This window comes from Macaca nemestrina, chromosome 7 (genome assembly GCF_043159975.1).
Source record: "Macaca nemestrina isolate mMacNem1 chromosome 7, mMacNem.hap1, whole genome shotgun sequence".
Lineage (NCBI taxonomy): Eukaryota > Metazoa > Chordata > Mammalia > Primates > Cercopithecidae > Macaca > Macaca nemestrina.
In genome coordinates this window covers 160,320,419-160,339,580 of record NC_092131.1, presented here as the reverse complement: position 1 = coordinate 160,339,580, position 19,162 = coordinate 160,320,419, and the positions used below count along the sequence as shown (strand labels likewise).

The following is a 19,162-nucleotide window of genomic DNA, read 5'->3' as shown; positions in this document are numbered from 1 at the left end:
TTTTTTTTTTTTTTTTTTTTTTTTGATACGGAGTCTTGCTCTGTCGCCAGGCTGGAGTGCAGTGGCACAATCTCAGCTCACTGCAGCCTCTCTCCCAGGTTCAAGCAGTTCCCCTGCCTCAGCCTCCCAAGTAGCTGGGACTACAAGTGTGCATCACCACACCCAGCTAATTTTTTTATTTTAGTAGAGGCAGGGTTTCACCATGTGGACAGGATGGTCTCAGTCTCCTGACCTTGTGATCCACCCGCCTCGGCCTCCCAGAGTGCTGGGATTGTAGGTGTGAGCCACCCTGCCAGTCTGTCTTTCTTAATTGACTACACAGATGTTAGATATTTAATCCCTTCTAGCTGTTCTTTTCCTCCCTTGTTAGCTGAGTAAGCTATCTGAATATAGGCAATGAGAAATGAACATACAAATTATATACTTTGAGGTCAGTGAGCTCAGTATGATATCACATTCACATTTTTTTACTTTCCCCTTTCCCCCTTGTGATTATTAAAGTAATATTAATGTAGAACACTTAGAAAATATCAAAAAGTGTGAAAAAATTGCTCCTGTTCTTCCAATTTTAGTGTAACTGTAGGCATGGACATATTTTCCTTCTGGTCTTTAATTTTTTTTAATCCAGTTTTACATTTAATTTTTCAGAAGCAATATGAACTACCTTTTTTTTTTTTTTTTTGATGTATAGGAAGCTCTAGACATTCATGCAGTTGATGGGACAACAGAAGAATCTTCTAGTCTTCAGGCATCAACCACAAATGACTCAGGTATTATAAAATAGTATAAAATGAGTTGTATTTGTGGTTTGGGCTCCAGTAATGAAACATTCAACATTCGTTTGTAGTGTACAGTAGCTTATTTTATTACTATTTATTTTGGGAGTAGGTTACAGAGCAAGAATTTCCCAGTTGGAAAAGGAGTTGATAGAAGATTTGAAGTCTTTGCGGCACAAGCAGGTGATACATCCTGGTCTTCAAGAAGGTAATAGACTGGCAACTTTTTTTTTGGTTTTCTTTTTTCTTTCTTCCCTGTTTCTCCTCTTTTTCCTCTCTCCTCTTCTTTTTGTTTTTTTCCTCTTTCTTTCTCTCCTTGATTTCATTTCTTTCAGCACCTCTTTCAGTTTGCATATTTTTCTCTTCTCTGTCTCCATAATTCTTCCCTTTAGTTTAAAAACCATGTCTAGGTCTTTTTTATCCTATTATCTTATGTAAGAAAAAAATGTGTCATGGTGAAGCAAGTGATATTTTCTTTGTTCATTCTTACAACCTGGTATTCTCCTCCCGCATTTCTCATCTTAGTTTGGTTACTTTTGTTTATGTGGTGGTTTGTTTGAGACGGAGTCTCACTCTGTTGCCCAGGCAGCTGGAGTGCAGTGGTGCTATCTTGGCTCACTTCAAGCTCTGCCTCCTGGGTTCACACCATTCTCCTGCCTCAGCCTCCCGAGTAGCTGGGACCATAGGCGCCCGCCACTGCGCCTGGCTAATTTTTTTGTATTTTTAGTAGAGACAGGATTTCACCATGTTAGCCAGGATGGTCTCCATCTCCTGACCTTGTGATCCACCCGCCTCAGTCTCCCAATTACGTGCTTGTTTTTATAATTTTGGAGGAAGGGTCTTCCTTGTCCTTTAGTAATATATTTAGGTGTATAAATAGAAGAATACTTTTCTCTCTCATGTTTTGGCTGCAAACATCTATTTTATATATTCGATGTACCAGTGGGAAGTTAATTTAAAATTTTCATTATCTTTTTTTTTTTTTTTTAAATTTTAAGTTCTGGGATACATGTGCAGAATGTGCAGGTTACATAGTTTTACATGTGCTATGGTGGTTTGCCGCACCTATCAACCTGTTATCTAGGTTTTAAGCCCCACATGCATTAGGTATTTGTCCTAATGCTCTCCCTCCCCTTGCCTCCCATCCCCCGACAGGCTCTGGTGTGTGATATTCCCCTGCTTGCATCCATGTGTTCTCATTGTTTATCTCCCACTTATGGGTGAAAACATGCAGTGTTTATTTTTCTGTTCCTATGTTAGTTTGCTGAGAATGATGGCGTCCAGCTTCATCCATGTCCCTGCAAAGGACATGAACTCATTCTTTTTTATGGCTGCAGTTTTCATTATTATCTTTATTTTATTGTAATGCATTATCTTGGCCTTGATTATGTTGCTTAATCTTTAAAAAAACATATCTACTATGGTTATTAACATCATGATCACTACTGATTTTCCTGTTTTGGGATGTAATGAAAAATTTTAGGCCGTGCCCCAATTTTTAGTTTCTTACAAATATCTTTGATTTTAGATACACATCTTGGAGTAGTTTTTTGAGTTTTTGACTCTTAACAATTTTCAGAAGGGTGTCTAGACTATTTACACTAATTAGTAGTTTATTTACCTGAGAATCTAAACATTACAAGTTATCAAACAAAAGATTTATATGTTGGTCATTCAGTTTCTAAATCGAATGGTAATACTGAAGAATTTTTGCTTTAACGGAAGACAGTTTGTATGACAGTGCGATCTTAAAGTGTGCAGATCCCAGTCTCAATCAATCAATATGGGCTGATTGCTGTGGATTGTAATGGACAGTCACATCATAGCAATCTTGCAGATAACGTTTGCTGCTGTTTATTGTCAGCTTTAACGTCTACTATTTTATTTAAATAATATTCTTTTATTTCTCCCTATCTTTTTTCTCCCCTTCCTTCATTTCTTCCTATCTTTAACTTAACCTGTCTTCTCCCTTCCCACTTCCTTTTTTTTTGTTATTTTCTTGATAATATAAAAATATTATGACATTTGGCCGTGCGCGGTGGCTCAAGCCTGTAATCCCAGAACTTTGGGAGGCCGAGGCGGGCGGATCACAAGGTCAGGAGATCGAGACCACAGTGAAACCCCGTCTCTACTAAAAATACAAAAAATTAGCCGGGCGCGGTGGCGGGCGCCTGTAGTCCCAGCTACTCAGGAGGCTGAGGCAGGAGAATGGCGGGAACCCGGGAGGCGGAGCTTGCAGTGAGCCGAGATCGCGCCACTGCACTCCAGCCTGGGCAACAGCGTGAGACTCCGTCTCAAAAAAAAAAAAAAAAAAAAAAAAAAAAAAAATGACATTTATATTGTGTTCTTTTAACTTAATCCCCACGTTTAAAAAACCTTAGTTCTAGAGTTAAATATATTCAGTGCTTGCAGCTGGTCCTTTTGCTCTGGTTTATTTGCCTAGTATTTGCTGGTTGGCAAAGCTTTGACTGTTTTTCTTTCTTTTATAGACAACTTAGTCAAATTTGTAATCTTTTCCTTAATGGAATGGGGTGTTCAAAGGCCAATGTTTATGGAAACTGACTAGGTACCATATATAGTGAAATTAGCCTGAATTTGGGGGGTAGAGTTGGACTCTGGTGGGGTAGAGTACAGGCACTTCTTCGAAAGGGACAACTGCATCAGTGGATTCTTGTCATATGGAAAAATGGGCCCAAAATTCTCAGGTCTTCCTATAGTTCAGTAGCAGCTGGAGTGGCTATGTGATGTCTCTGAAGTGGTGGCTGCTAATAGTTTTTTGGGCATCTAACTCAAAACTTCAAAAACACAGCCAAACGAAACATATCTGTGAGCTATTATTTTTCACCTTCTTTATAGATTCTGCATTTGGTGCAAGTTTGTATTTAATCCTAAGTTGTTAAAATTTATTCAACTACATGCTGACATAGTTTTGTTTTTTTTAAAAATAATTAAATCTGTAATCTCTCTGGTACTTAATTTTCAATGTGTGAGGTGGAGTCCTGTTTTGGATTTTTTTTATTCCTCTATTTTATTTTGGCATATTTTTCTCCCCAACCTTGACTTCCTTTAAAAAGCCATACTTGGGCCAGGCTCGGTGGCTCGGGCCTGTAATTCCAGCACTTTGAGAGGCTAAGGCGGGTGGATCACTTGAGGTCAGGAGTTCGAGACTAGCGTGGCCGCCCTGTCTCTATGAAAAATACAAAAAATTAGCCGGGTGTGGTGGTGAGCGCCTGCAATCCCAGCTACTCAGGAGGTTGAGGCAGGAGAATAGCTTGAATCCAGGAGGTGGAGGTTGTAGTAAGCTGAGATCCTGCCACTGCACTCCAGCCTGGGTGACACAGGGAGACATTGTCTAAAAAAAAAAAAAGCTAGACTTAAACAGTTTCTAAAGAATAAGTTAATTTGGCCAAATATTTGTAGTAACTGGGTGATGCCAATCCCAGGGCTCTGAAGATAAAGTATTCTAGGTTCATCTCTAAAATTTGATTCTTGAAATAATTTGTTAAATTTCAACTTAATGTCATATTTCTTTGCCCTGCTATTAACTATAATTTCATTATTTAGAAAATAGCACTTAAACTTCTTTTGAGCTGAAAACCCTTGAAAAACTAGAAAATCTTTTTGAGTTTGCTTTAAAATTGGGAAAGCAGTGTTGATTAAGCCTGGGAAAATGTTTTTATTGTTGTCGGTAGTTTTACTTAAAAATAAAATAAGGTTCTTAATTTTTCTTTCCATGGTACTATATTTTTGTTTGCTATACTAAATTTACTATATCTACGTTGGTCTGCTTTTGAAGTCTGTTAGTTTATCTGAAATTATCATCTATCTTTGCATTTTAAAAGTGTGTTCAAAGCATTTCTCCTTCATTGCTACCAAGTCAATTATTGTCAGTTTTTAAAACTTTATATTTTAGAAGAGTTTTAGATTTATAGAAAAATTAAGAAACACAGTGCAGAGAATTCCGGTTTTTTTTCTTTTTACTCATTCCTAATTCTCTCAGTATCCAGAATTTCTCCTATTAATATCTAACATTAGATTGGTACATTTGTTACAGTTAGTGAACCAGTACGGATATATTATTATTTAAAGTTCATACTTTATTGAGATTTCTTTAGTTTTTACCCAATGTCCTTTTTTTTTTTTTTGCATCTAAGATCCCATTCAGGATACCACAGTACTTTTAGTAGTGATGTCTCCTTAGGATCTTCCTGGTTATGACAGTTTCTCATATTTTGTGTTTAATGACCTTGACAGTTTTGAAGAGTCAGGTATTTTTATAGATGTCCCTCAGTTGAGACTTATCCTGTCATATCAAGAGTACATACATTAAGCATGATTTATCACTATTGATGTTACCTTGATCACCTGGCTGAGATATTGTCAGTTTATTCACTGTGAAGTTACTCCCGACTCCCTGCCCTCCGTTTCTCTCCATATTGTACTCTTTGGAAGGAAGTCATTATGCTTAGCTCACACTTAATGTGCAAGAAGTTACATTGTATCTCCTTGAGTGTAGCCTATCTGTGTAAGTTATTTGGAGTTATTTTTCACCAGAGATTTATCTAGTCTTCTTTTTAAAAAATTCCCTTAGGTGAATCTCCAGCTCTACTAAAAATACAAAATTAGCTGGGTTTGGTGGCATGTGCCTGTAATCCCAGTTACTTGGGAGGCTGAGACAGGAGAATTGCTTGAAACTGGGAGACAGAGGTTGCAGTGAGTAGAGATTCTGCCACTGTACTCCAGCCTGGGCAACAGAGCGAGAGACTCTGTCTCGGGAAAAAAAAAAAAAAAAAGAAATTCACTCATCACTATGGACTCTTGTCAGTTTTAATGTTTTGTTTCGATGTTTGTTTTTTGTTTTTGAGACAGGGTCTCACTTTGTCACCCAACCTAGGCTGTAGTGCAGTGGCGTGAACATGGCTCACTGCAGCCTCGACCTTCTGAGCCCCAGTGATCCCATGTCAGCCTTCCAAGTAGCCGGGACTACAAGCACATGCCACCACACCTGGCTAATTTTTTTTTGTATTTATTTTTCTGTAGAGATGGGGTTTTGCCATGTTGCCCAGGCTGGTCTCGAACTTTTGAGCTCAGGAGATTTGCCCACCTTGGCCTTCTGAAGTGCTGGGATTATAGGCATGAGCCATATGTCTGGCCGATTTTAATGTTAATTTCATTTATGAGTAATAACAATATTTCAATAACTCCCTCTTCCTTTTTTAGTTATTTAATAAAAATGCTTTATTTTTCCTAAAAAAATTTTTTTTTTTTTTTTTTTTTAGAGATAGTGTCTCCCAGTTTTGCCCAGTCTTGTCTCAAACTCCTGGCTTCAGCCCATCCTCCCAAGTAGCTGGAATTACAAGTGTGAGCCATGGTGCCTGCAGTAAAAAAAAAAAATTCTGAATGTTGTATTAAATTAGTGTTTAGTGGCCAGGCGCGGTGGCTCACAACTGTAATCCCAGCACCTTGGGAGGCAGAGGTGGGCGGATCACAAGGTCAGGAGATCGAGACCATCTTGGCTAACACAGTGAAACCCTGTCTCTACGAAAAATAAAAAAAATTAGCCGAGCATGGTGGCATGTGCCTGTAGTCCCAGCTGCTGGGGAAACTGAGGCAGGAGACTGGCATGAACCCGGGAGGTGGAGTTTGCAGTGATCCGAGATCGCGCTACTGCACTCCAGCCTGGGCAACAGCGCGAGACTCCGTCTCAAAAAAAAACAAAAATAAAAATAAATTAGTGATTAGATGGAGTTTTCCTTATAATATATGCTTTTCTATTCTATGTTTACTGCTTATATAGGTGTTTATAGAACTATAAACATCTTGAGTGTACTTTTGTATTTCAGTGGGTTTAGGTAGCAGTAGGCATTTTTGGCCATATCTTATTTATTTATTTATTTTTTTTTGAGACAGAGTCTCGCTTAGTCGCCCAGGCTGGAGTGCAATGGCGCGATCTCGGCTCACTGCAAGCTCCGCCTCCCGGGTTCACGCCATTCTCCTGCCTCAGCCTCCCGAGTAGCTGGGACTACAGGCGCCCGCCGCCTCGCCCGGCTAATTTTTTGCATTTTTAGTAGAGACGGGGTTTCACCGTGTTAGCCAGGATGGTCTCGATCTCCTGACCTCGTGATCCACCCGCCTCGGCCTCCCAAAGTGCTGGGATTACAGGCGTGAGCCACCGCGCCCAGTGGCCATATCTTAATCATAGGTGAATCTGCCTTTGCTTGGATCTAAAAGTTATCTCTTTTCAGCTTTATCTCTATGAGTCTTTTTTGTAATGACATTATAACAAATTTTTAAGAAGTAGCTTCTGATATGGTGAAATGAAGGAAAACTGTTTAGAAGTATAGTTTAAACTGACATATGTAGACAGGATTTTAGGTTCTAAGTAGGCTCTGGTTGAATAAAAATATAAAAAGATAGTAGGGTTTTCACAGTATGCTTTCTATGAATTATTCAGCTATATTATTTTCTGCAAGCTAAAGTTTTTATGCCCATTTCATATGAAATCAACTGAGTCTAGGTCTCAGGTGTCTTACTTGGGGAAGGATTTTCTTACATGACCTCAGGTGATCCACCCACCTCAACCTCCCAAAGTGCTGGGATTACAGGTGTAAGCCACCATTCCCGGCCTGATTTCTTTTTGTTTACCTCTCTTAGGGACTTATTTACCCTATGCTAACTACTAAAAATCAATTGGGAAAACAACACTAAAGCTTCTTGAGGTCTTTTTGTTTGTTTGTTTCAACACAGGATTTTGCTTTTTTGCCTAGGTTGGAGTGCAGTGGCATGATGATGGCTCTTAGTACTCTCAACCTCCTGGGTTCAAGCAGTCCTCCCACCTCAGTCTTCTGAGTAGTTGGGATCACAGGCACGTGCCATTACACCCAGCTAATTTTTAAATTATTTTGTAGAAATGGGGTCTCACCCTGTTGCCCAGACTAGTCTTGAACTTCTGGGCTCAAGCAGTCCTTCTGCTTTGGCCTCCCAAAGTACAGGGATTACAGATGTGAGCGGACACACCAGGCCTGAAAAATGTGTTTTATCTTTTTGAGACCATCTGCTTTACAGAGAAAGTACAGTAGATTCTCAAAGCATATGACTGAGTGTGGTGGATTGGTGTTCATTTTACTGTTGAGAAAATGTAGTAAAGACAAGATTAAAAACCATTGTTTTGACTCATTATCCTGTATTTCCCATAGTTGATTTGGAACATGGGGAAAGAATGTTGTTTTATTTGATAGATGTTTTAATCATACTGTGTGATTAAATACAATAAATATGTAATAACAGGCAGGATGCGGTGGCTCACACCTGTAATCCCAAACTTTGGGAGGCTGAGGCGTGCAGATCATGAGGTCAGGAGTTCGAGACCAGCCTGACCAATGTGGTGAAACCCCATCTCTACTAAAAATACAAAAATTAGCTGGGCCCGGTGGCGTACGCCTATAATCCCAGCTACTCAGGAGGCTGAGGTAGGAGAATCGCTTGAACCTGGGAGGCGGAGGTTGCAGTGAGCCGAGATGGCACCATTGCACTCCAGTCTGGGCAACAGAGCGAGACTCCGTCTCAAAAAGAAAAAAAAAAAAAGTAATACAATAAAGATATGTTAGAGAATTGGAATTGCAAACTAAAACAAAATAGCGGCCTTTTTTTTTTTTTTTTTAAGAGATGTGGTCTTCTCACCTCAGCTTTCCAAGTAGTTGGGACTACAGGTGCACGCCACAGTGCCTGGCTTGCCATCTTTTGTTCAGATAGATTTTATGTATAGGGTACATGGGGTTCATAACCCACCTAATGTCTTTAACTGTTAGAGAAACAGCACTATGTGAGCTTTTTAATGGAAACTTATACCTGTGACTTTTAATGGCTTTACTGTGATACTTAACACTCAGCTTTTTTTTTTTTTTTTAAAATAGAGTCTTACTCTGTCTCCCAGGCTGGAGTACAGTGGCATGATCTCGGTTCACTTGAACCTCCCAGGTTCAAGTGATTCTCTTGCCTCAGCCTCCTGAGTAGCTACAGGCACACACCACCACACCTGGCCAGTTTTTGTACTTTTAGTAGAGGTGGGGTTTCACCATGTTGGCCAGGCTGGTCTCAAACTCCTGACCTCAAGTGATCCGTCTGCCTTGGTCTCCCAAAGCGCTGGGATTACAAGTGTGAGCCACCAGGCCTGGCCGATAATTAACGCTTCACTTTGAACTTCTTTTGCCTTCAGTTTATTAAAATTTAAGTTGAATACCTTCCCAAAATATTGCCTTTTAACCTATAAATAAGGAAGTCATAATGTTTTTAGGCTTGATTAACCATAAATGTCATTAATAAGAACTAGAGAACCAGTAGCCATAATCAGGCCAGCAGCTTAGTCTATGGTAAGTTCATAATAGAGGCCTTAGACAATCTCTGGACCACAAAGAGTTAAAGCACAAACGATCTGAATTTTGCCATTTTTTAATTAGTTACCTTGCTTAATAGATTATCACAAACTTAGCAACTTAAAACCATGTATTTACTGTATCACAGTTTCTATGTGTCAGCAGTCTGGGCATAGCTTGGTTGGGTTCTCTGCTTAGGTTCTTACAAGGCTACAGTCAAAATATTGGCCAGGCCTGGTTTCTCAGAGACTTGGTTGGAGAGGGATCTGCTTCCAGTTTCCCTCAGCTCATTGGCAAAATTTATTTCATTGCAGCTCCAGCAAGATGGATAACTTGTGTTATCACATGCACATTATCATTCATGGCCCATCTCCCTTACCACATTTTATTGATTAGAAACAAATTAAGGCCCTGCCTACCACACTCAGCAGAGTGAGGGGGATTATACAAATGTGTGATACCAGATGACATGGATCATGGGGCCACCTTAAAGTGAATCTGCTACAGTTTGTTTCATTGTTTTTGTTCTTTACTATCTCCTTTCTCTCTCGACCTTACCCCCCACCATCTCTCAGGCACAAGTTAAAAAAAAGAAGGGAGATAATATGATTTGTGATTGATCTATGGAAATAAGATTTCCTTTTTTCTTGTAGTGGGCTTAAAATTGAATTCAGTGGATCCAACAATGAGCATTGATCTTAAATACTTGGGAGTACAGTTACCTTTGGCTCCAGCTACTAGTTTTCCTTTTTGGAACCTTTCGGGAACCAACCCTGCCTCTCCTGGTGAGTATGTAACATTGGTAAAGTCATACACTATTTTTCTTGAAGTTTACATTATTTATAATGTAAGTAAAAAGCTACCTTTATTGGTGACATTTAACATTAGTCTAAGATAGGTCTTTTGTCTGTTGTTATAGTTTCGGTAAGTGATTTATACACTTACCAAATTAAAGTTTTATTAATTAATTAGGTCCATAATATTGACCTGCTAGAATTTTGGTCATCTGTTTGACTTTTTCTTTTATAGATGCGGGATTTCCCTTTGTTTCTAGGACAGGGAAAACCAATGATTTCACTAAGATCAAGGGATGGAGGGGAAAATTTCATAGTGCTTCTGCATCTAGGAATGAAGGTAATTAGTTTTTAAAAATTTTGTAAATGTTCTGAAACATGTAGCCAAAAACCTTTTGTTAAAAGTAAGTCTTGGTTGTTTTTCTTCATTCCTTCTCGCCATGGTTTTTTTTTTTTTTTTTTTTTTTTTTTTTTTTTTAAAAGACTGAGTTTTACTCTTGTTGCCCAGGCTGGAGTGCAATGGTGCGATCTTGGCTCACTGCAACCTCCACCTCCCAGGTTCAAGAGATTCTCTTGCCTCAGCCTCCCAAGCAGCTGGGACTACAGGCATGTGCCACCACGCCTGGCCAATTTTTTGTATTTTTAGTAGATACAGGGCTTTACCATGTTGGCCGGGCTGGTCTGGAACTCCTGACCTCAGGTGATCCATCTGCTTTGGCCTCCCAAAGTGCTGGGATTACAGGCGTGAGCTGCTGCTCCCAGCCTTCCATGGTTTAAAATGAACTGAAAATACTTGTCTTGCTGTTTTCTGTCTGCTCCCCATTTTCCTGTAGTCACAGCCCTGAGGTTCAGTCAGGCTTAAATAATTGCTGCAGCCTTTTAAACAGCATTTCTGGTATTTCTGTTTCTGCACTTACGAAAAACATTCTCAAGCATTGGTTTAGAACTGTATACTTCACAGTTGTATAGTGATTTCCTATAGTCTTATACTTCAGACTAAACTTCTAATCCAAGCATTTTGACTGTATCCCTCTTGGTCCCCATTCTTAGTGCTTTTCCTTGTCCACTGCATTCGTTTGCAGTTTAACCAGATAAATATGCCAGTTTTTCAAAATACTTTTTCTTATCTTTGAATCTTTTCACTGTGTTTATAACAATGTAATTCATGTCTCTGTACTTAATTTTTTTGTTTCTTAAAAACTAAATTTTATGGTTGGGCATGGTGGCTCATGCCTGTAATCTCCCAGCACTTTGGGAGGCTGAAGCTATCGCATTGCTTGAGCTCAGGAATTTGAGACCAGCCTGGGCAACATGGTGAAAACCCCTCTCTACAAAAAATGCAGAAACAGCCAGATGTGGTGGCACATTCCTGTAGTCCCAACTACTCGCAGGGCTGAGGTGGGAGGATCACTTGAGCCCGGGGAGGTTGAGACTGCACTGAGCCACGATCACACCACTGTACTCCAGCCTGGGTGATAGAACAAGACCCTGTCTCAAACAAACAAACAAAAACCCAACTAAATTTTATAGCCCTCTTTTTGTGGTCTTCCTTCTTCTCTAATGTTTTGTATCACACTACAGGCATTCCAGTCTCTCTCCCTCGCTTTTTAAGGATGGGGTCTTGATCCATCGCCCAGGTTGGAGTGCGGTGGTCCAGTCTCAGCTCACTGCAGCCTTGACCTCCTGGGCTCAGGTGATTCTCCCTGCTCAGCCTCCAGAATAGCTGTGACCACAGGTGTGTGCCCCCATGCCTGGCTAAGTTTTTGTAGAGCTGGGGTTTGCCATGTTGCTCAGCCTGGTCTTAAACTCCTGAGCTCAAGAAATCCACCCGCCTTGGCCTCACTAAGTGCCGGGATTATAGGCATGAGTCCCTGTGCCCAACCTCACTATTACAAATAATCTTTTGGCATTCTGTTGAGGCCTGCTTTGATTTTTTTTTTTCCCCCTTTTTTTTTTTTTTTTTTTTTTAAGAGATGGAGTTTCACTTTTGTGCCCAGGTTGGAGTGCAATAGTGTGATCTCGGTTCACCACAACCTCCGCCTCCCGAGTTCAAGTGATTCTCCTGCCTTAGCCTCCCGAGTATCTGGGATTACAGGCATGTGCCACCACGCTCAGCTAATTTTGTATTTTAGTAGATAACGGGTTTTCTCCATGTTGGTCAGGCTGGTCTCGAACTCCCGACCTCAGGTGGACTGCCTGCCTCGGCCTCCCAAAGTACTGGGATTGCAGGAGTAAGCCACGGCACACAGACTCCCTGTTATGTTTTTACTTATCTTTGGTCTCTTTAATCAGGTCAAAGATTGTCAAAGATTGATGATTCTTAGGTTAAATACATTGTTAGCACTTTGTAAAAAGTAGTGCCTCAATAAATAATATAATGTGGTGATTTTAGGGTAAGACATAATTGTAGAGAATGGATTTTAATTTTTTGTTTGTTTGTTTGAGACAGAGTCTTGCTCTGTTGCCCAGCCTGGAGTGCAGTGGTGCAATCTCGGCTCACTGCAAACTCCGCCTCCTGGGTTCACATCATTTTTCTGCCTCAGCCTCCTGAGTAGCTGTCACTACAGGCACCAGCCACCATGCCTGGCTAATTTTTTTGTATTTTTAGTGAGACAGGGTTTCACCATGTTAGCCAGGATGGTCTCCATCTCCTGACCTCGTGATCCGCCTGCCTTGGCCTCCCAAAGTGCTGGGATTACAGGTGTGAGCCACCGTGCCCGGCAAGGATTTTAATGTTTTTAGTGCCCAAGACTAGAGAATAGATTTTAATGTCAGTAGTATCTGAGACTCATTCTCTTCACTTGGTTTTATTTATCTTTTCTTTCTGAGGAGGGATGGTTTATTTATTAATGTTTTTATTTTAAAAAATTTAAAAAAATTTTTTAGAGACAGGGTCCTCGCTATGTTGCTTAGGCTAGTCTTGAACTCTTGGCCTCTAGTGATCCTTTTGCTTCTTCCTGCCAAAGTGCTGGGATTATAGGTGTGAGTCACTGTGCCCGCTAAGGGATAGTTTAGAAGATTCAGTATTTTGTAGCTCAATATTCTTGGCCTTTTTAGTGTTTTTGTAGAGATTCATAAATCTGCCCTAGATTTCTTTAAGCATTTTGTGTTTTCTTATTTCTAGGTGGAAATTCAGAAAGTTCACTGAAAAATCGTTCTGCTTTCTGTAGTGATAAGCTAGATGAATACTTGGAAAATGAAGGCAAGCTGATGGAAACAAGCATGGGTTTCTCTTCTAATGCTCCCACATCTCCTGTGGTGTACCAGCTTCCCACTAAGAGTACCAGCTATGTACGAACACTTGATAGTGTACTAAAGAAGCAATCTACTATTTCCCCTTCTACCTCTTACTCTTTGAAACCTCATTCTGTACCCCCTGCCTCTCGAAAGGCAAAGTCTCAAAACAGACAGGCAACTTTCAGTGGCCGAACTAAATCATCTTACAAGTCCATTTTACCATACCCTGTTTCACCAAAGCAGAAATACTCTCATATGATTCTGGGAGATAAGGTTACCAAGAATTCTTCAGGCATCATCTCAGAAAATCAGGCGAATAACTTTGTTGTGCCAACTTTAGATGAAAATGTGTTTCCAAAGCAGATTAGTTTGCGGCAGGCACAGCAGCAGCAGCAGCAGCAGCAGCAACAGGGAAGTCGTCCTCCAGGCTTGTCTAAATCTCAGGTGAAGCTAATGGACCTGGAAGACTGTGCACTTTGGGAAGGAAAACCGAGGACGTATATCACAGAAGAGCGAGCAGATGTATCCTTAACAACTCTACTTACAGCTCAAGTAAGTAGCTGCTGTTTTCTGGAGGTATATTAGTGCTTGGCTAGAAAGAGTGAGGTTAGTGAGGGGAAATGGGAACGGTAGTTTTTGGCAGGATGATCAGCTAGTTTTTAGCATTTAGAACCTTCATGGGAACTAAGGCTACGTCTTCCCTGTTTGTTCTTTACCAACTAGACACTCAGGTGTAGATTCCTCCTGCCAGCAGAGGGAGACAGTACAATTGTACTTTTTAATAACCTCTCTGCTGTCTAAAGGCTGACCATTCTGAAAATTTCTTAATTTCATTTTCCAACATATGGGCAAGTACATTTGCTGATCTTGTTAAAACAACTTTGAAGATCGTGCCTTTTTTTTTTTTTTTTTTGAGATGGAGTCTTGCTCTACTGCCCAGGCTGGAGTGCAGTGGCAGGATCTCAGCTCACTGCAACCTCTGCCTCCTGGGTTCAGATAATTCTCCTGCCTCAGCCTCCCGAGTAGCTGGTACTATAGACACATGCCACTGCACCTGGCTAATTTTTGTGTTTTTAGTAGAGACGGGTTTTTGCCATGTTAGCTAGACTGGTCTGGAGCTCCTGACCTTAGGTGATCCACCTGTCCCGCCTCCCAAAGTGTTGGGATTACAGGCATGAGTCACCACGCCTGGCCTGAAAATTACGCTTTTAAAAGATACTAAATCCCAGGAAATTAAAAATTAAGAACCTATGGAGAAAAACCTTTATCTTTTGTGAAATTTTGTATTAACACTTTTTCACTTATTTATTTTTATTTTTATATTTTAAGAATTTTATGGCAAGGGATGCAGGAAGGAATTTTTGATCTATTGATGATATACCTATCTTAGCAGCCTCTGATGCATGTGTACTCAGGCTGGAGTTCAGTGGCATGATCACAGCTTACTGCGATCCTCCCATCTCAGCCTCCTGAGTAGCTGGGGCATATAGATGCGCACTACCATGCCTGGCTAATTTTTTTATTATATTAAAAATACAAATCGGGTTTTGCCACGTTATCCAGGCTGGTCTCAAACTCCTGGGCTCAAGCTATCCGCCCTTCCTCGGTCTCCCAAAGTGCTAGGATTACAAGTGTGAGCTACTGTGCCTGGCCTTTCCATTAATTTTTTAACTTTCCATTTTGTAATTCTGTGACTGAATTCTGGAACTAAAGATCATCAGATGTTGGAACTAAATGCAGATTGTTTTATTCGTTATTAATCCTTCATAAAGACTTCTATTTGTGTATTGTCCTATTCTTTTTTTATTAATTACCTTAGAATAGGGACCAGCAAACTTTTTCTGGTAAAGGGCCAAATAGTAAATATTTAAGGCTTTGCAGACCATACACTCTCTAGCAGTTACCGAACTCTGCTGTTGTAGTTCTTCAGACGGTATGTGTATGAATTAGCCTGGCTGCGTTCCAGTGAAACTTTATGACACAGGCTGGATTTGGCCCATGGGTCTCACCCTTTGTTAATCTTTGCCTTAGAATATTATGTATAATTTATATTGAAAATAAATCCATCCTTGATCGTTTTGCTGATAATTGTCTGTACTAAACATTAGAATGGCAGATTGTTTAGGTTATATTCATGTTCTGTCCTTTGAATCTGCATTAATCCTGTGCTGTTAGTACTTAAAGTCAGAGATTAATGTAGTCCAGTATATGACCATAAATTGTTGGGGGTGTGGGGGGATGGTTTAGTGGAATTACAATTTTCTACTTTGACTTTAGGCATCCCTCAAAACTAAACCTATCCACACAATTATAAGGAAACGAGCCCCTCCCTGCAACAATGACTTCTGTCGACTGGGTTGTGTATGTTCCAGTCTAGCTTTGGAGAAGCGCCAACCTGCTCACTGCCGCCGACCAGATTGCATGTTTGGTTGTACTTGTTTGAAAAGAAAAGTTGTACTTGTTAAAGGAGGATCCAAAACTAAGCATTTTCAGAGGAAGGCTGCTCATCCTCGAGATCCAGTATTTTATGATACTTTGGGAGAGGAGGCAAGGGAAGAAGAAGAAGGAATCAGGGAGGAGGAGGAACAGTTGAAAGAGAAAAAGAAGAGAAAGAAGCTAGAATACAGTGAGTATTCATTGAGAGTTAAAACTCTGCTGTATCAGTTTTTGGAAAAGTATGGTTATTTTAGAATAATACAATCTACCTTAATCCCGATCAATTATCCAATAAGAGTTTTGAGACTTCTTATTATCCTTACATGCTCTTTCTGACTGGCTGTCTAGATGCACACACACACACACCTTTTTTAGGTTGAATTGTTCTCTGAAAAACGCTTTTTTGTGCTAAATTGAAATCATACTGTTACTTGGTTTTCTAAAATGCCCTTTGACCTTTGAGTTTCTTCCATTTTCTGGATTGTGTGCATGTGCGCGCACACACAGACACATGTATGTTCCTTGGAAAGACTACAGATGATCCGTATAATACATCATGTTTTCTAAAAGGAGAAGTTTGCAAAAAGACCCTCTGGTCATGGTTGAAGATTTGGGGACAAAGTAGGGGTGTGGTAAAGCTGAACATCATGTACTGTGTTGAAAATTGGGGATATTTTTGGTGGGAGAGGATAAAATATGATGTAGACCCAAGTTATATATTATTTCATTATTGTTTTTTTTCGTTTCTGTTACATCTTTGTATTTTGTTCAAATGTATTGAAATGATTTTACCATATAATTGAAACAGGTTTCTTAGTTTATCAGGGGATTAATACTCCTTTTTTGGCAATTTATATTTATATTTCCTGTTGCTCTGTACTCATTTCAGAGATGATGATTAATATTTCAGTGTATGTTCCATCATAAGGTCATGTTCTGCTTTCCACGTCAACAATTGTAGATCTAATTTGTAATGTTAGTTTTAATGGCTTCATGTTGTTATAATCCCTTTGGTTGGATAGTTAGCCTTTTTGGGTTTTCTTTATTATAAACTGTATGGTGATGAACATCCATGTTCAGGATAGGCTATTAAAAGTGGAATTGTTGTGACAGTGTGTACATGTTAAACATTTGTAGATGTCATTAGAGTTGTACCAACTTTAGACGTATGCCAGTAGTCGGATACTGGCTGGTGCCAGTTTTCTGTTCTCTTTTTTTTTTTTTTTTTTTTTGAGACGGAGTCTAGCTCTGTTGCCCAGGCTGGAGTGCAGTGGCATGATCTCAGGTCACTGCATCCTCCGCCTCCTGGATTCAAGTGATTCTCCTGCGCCAGCCTCCTGAGTAGCTGCGATTATAGGTGCCCAGCTAATTTTTTTGTATTTTAGTAGAGACGGGGTTTCACCATGTTGCCTAGGCTGGTCTATGAACTCCTGAGCAGTCTTCCTGCCTCAGCTTCCCAAAGTGCTAGGATTATAGGCATGAGCCACTGTACCCAGTTAGTTTTCTATTCTAACACTGAATATTTTAAAACTTTTAAAACTGTCATATGGATAGGCAGAAATTGGTATTGTTTTAGATTTGTATTTCTTCTGTGATAGGTTTATTGACCATTTATCATAAACTTTTTTTCTATAAATTGCCTTTTTGAATTCTTTGCTAACTTTTTTTGGAGTATGTTTTTTTCCTTTAGTTTGCAGAAGCTTTATTTTTTCTAGGTTGTAATTTTGTAATTTACATTTTCATTTTGTTCAAGTTTCCCTTCCCCACTGCCCACCACCGCCAGTGAAAAAACAGTGATAGTTAAACTTGGCAGTCTTTTTATGGTTCCTGTCTTTTTTTTTTTTTTTTTTTTTTTGAGACAGAGTCTCTCTGGAGTGCAGTGGCGTGATCTTGGCTCACTGCAGCCTCCGCTCTCCCGGTTTCAAGCAATTCTTCTGCCTCAGCCTCCCAAGTGGCTGGGACTACAGGCGTGCACCACCACACCTTACTAATTTTTGTATTTTTTGTAGAGATGGGGTTTCACTATATTGGCCAGGCTGGTCTTGAACTCCTGACTTTATGATCCGCCCACATCGGCCTCCCAAAGTGCTTGGTTTCTGTCTTTGAAGTCTTGCGTAGAAAGTCTTTCTCTACCTGGAGATTATAAAAATATTTAATTATATTTCTTCTAGTACTTTTTTGGACTAAAAAAATAAGTTGTTAATATATCTGAATTTATTTTATGTGAGATTTGTAGTAGGGAATCACATTTCCCCCAAATGCCTAGCCAGTTGTACCATCACTTATTGAGAAATATACTTTTCCTACTGAATTAAAATGTCACCTGTAATAAAATAAATTAAAATATATTAATGCCTGGATTTCTTTCTGGCCTCTCCTGTTTTGTGACCAGTGCCAGGCTATTCTTATTTCTATTTTAGCATTTAAGTGAGATATAGTGTATTTATATACCTAAATGATCTTTGTGTAAATAAGAATTCAAAGGTTTAAAATGCAGCATAGTGTAGATTTATTAGTTTAGTTCTATCCATATCTCCTTACTGAGTTTACTCCCTTCTTATGCTTATGACAACGCATTTCCATTTCAAAGCAACAAAAATAAGATACAGAAGCCCACATAAGCAGGAATACTGCTTACCTGTTAGGCTTTACTGCTTTTTGATTATTGTCTTCATCCTTTGTCCTATCCTTGACTATAATTAAACACCGATAGCCAATTATCAAAGTATTTTTTTTTTTTTTTTTTTTTTTTTTTTTTTTTTTGAGACGGAGTCTCGCTCTGTAGCCCAGGCTGGAGTGCAGTGGCCGGATCTCAGCTCACTGCAAGCTCCGCCTCCCGGGTTCACGCCATTCTCCGGCCTCAGCCTCCCGAGTAGCTGGGACTACAGGCGCCCGCCACCTCGCCCGGCTAGTTTTTTGTATTTCTTAGTAGAGACGGGGTTTCACCGTGTTATCCAGGATGGTCTCGATCTCCTGACCTCGTGATCCACCCGTCTCGGCCTCCCAGAGTGCTGGGATTACAGGCTTGAGCCACCGCGCCCGGCCCAAAGTATTTTTTGGTTTTCTTACTGTTACAGTTCATTATAAAAAGCAAAGCTTGCTATTCCCTATCTAGGAGCCATCAGTTTTCTTGTGCTGTTAGGGAAGGATGAAAAAGGAGGGATGATATTTTTGTTAACAACTGATATGTAAAAGGAGTAGAAATAGGAAAGAGTTCTTACAGGTAAACATGTTGCCGATACCAAAAATGGACAAAGAAAAAAATAAAAAAGCTGGAAAAGTTGAAATCCTTTAGTATGTTTTTCAAAAAGATAGGTGGAAACTGAGGGGAAAAAAAGTAAGTTGTGAAATTGAGGTATAAGCATTTTATTTAGAATGATTGAGTGTTAATGACTAAAAATAAACATAAATGGTTAAAAGTAGTCACTTGTGGTCACTGCAACACTGGTTATGATGGAAGACTTGTTGTTTATTTTTATATTCTTTAGCACAGTTTTAATTTTTTGTGTGTTTTTGTTATGTGGTTAATATATAAATAAAATCAGTA

At 39.7% G+C, this 19,162-nt stretch overlaps 1 protein-coding gene across 15 annotated transcripts in view; it reads left to right on the top strand.

Moving 5' to 3' along the window:
• Positions 1–19,162, top strand: part of LOC105491898 (MAX dimerization protein MGA) — a 171,570-nt gene that overhangs the window by 102,625 nt on the left and 49,783 nt on the right. For all 15 annotated transcript variants that reach the window (XM_011758623.3, XM_011758672.2, XM_011758629.3 and 12 more), the window contains 6 exons: positions 692–770; positions 889–984; positions 9,802–9,933; positions 10,178–10,282; positions 13,067–13,731; positions 15,457–15,805. In XM_011758623.3, the coding sequence (XP_011756925.2) occupies positions 692–770; positions 889–984; positions 9,802–9,933; positions 10,178–10,282; positions 13,067–13,731; positions 15,457–15,805 (1,426 nt within the window). The remainder of the gene's footprint in view (positions 1–691; positions 771–888; positions 985–9,801; positions 9,934–10,177; positions 10,283–13,066; positions 13,732–15,456; positions 15,806–19,162) is intronic.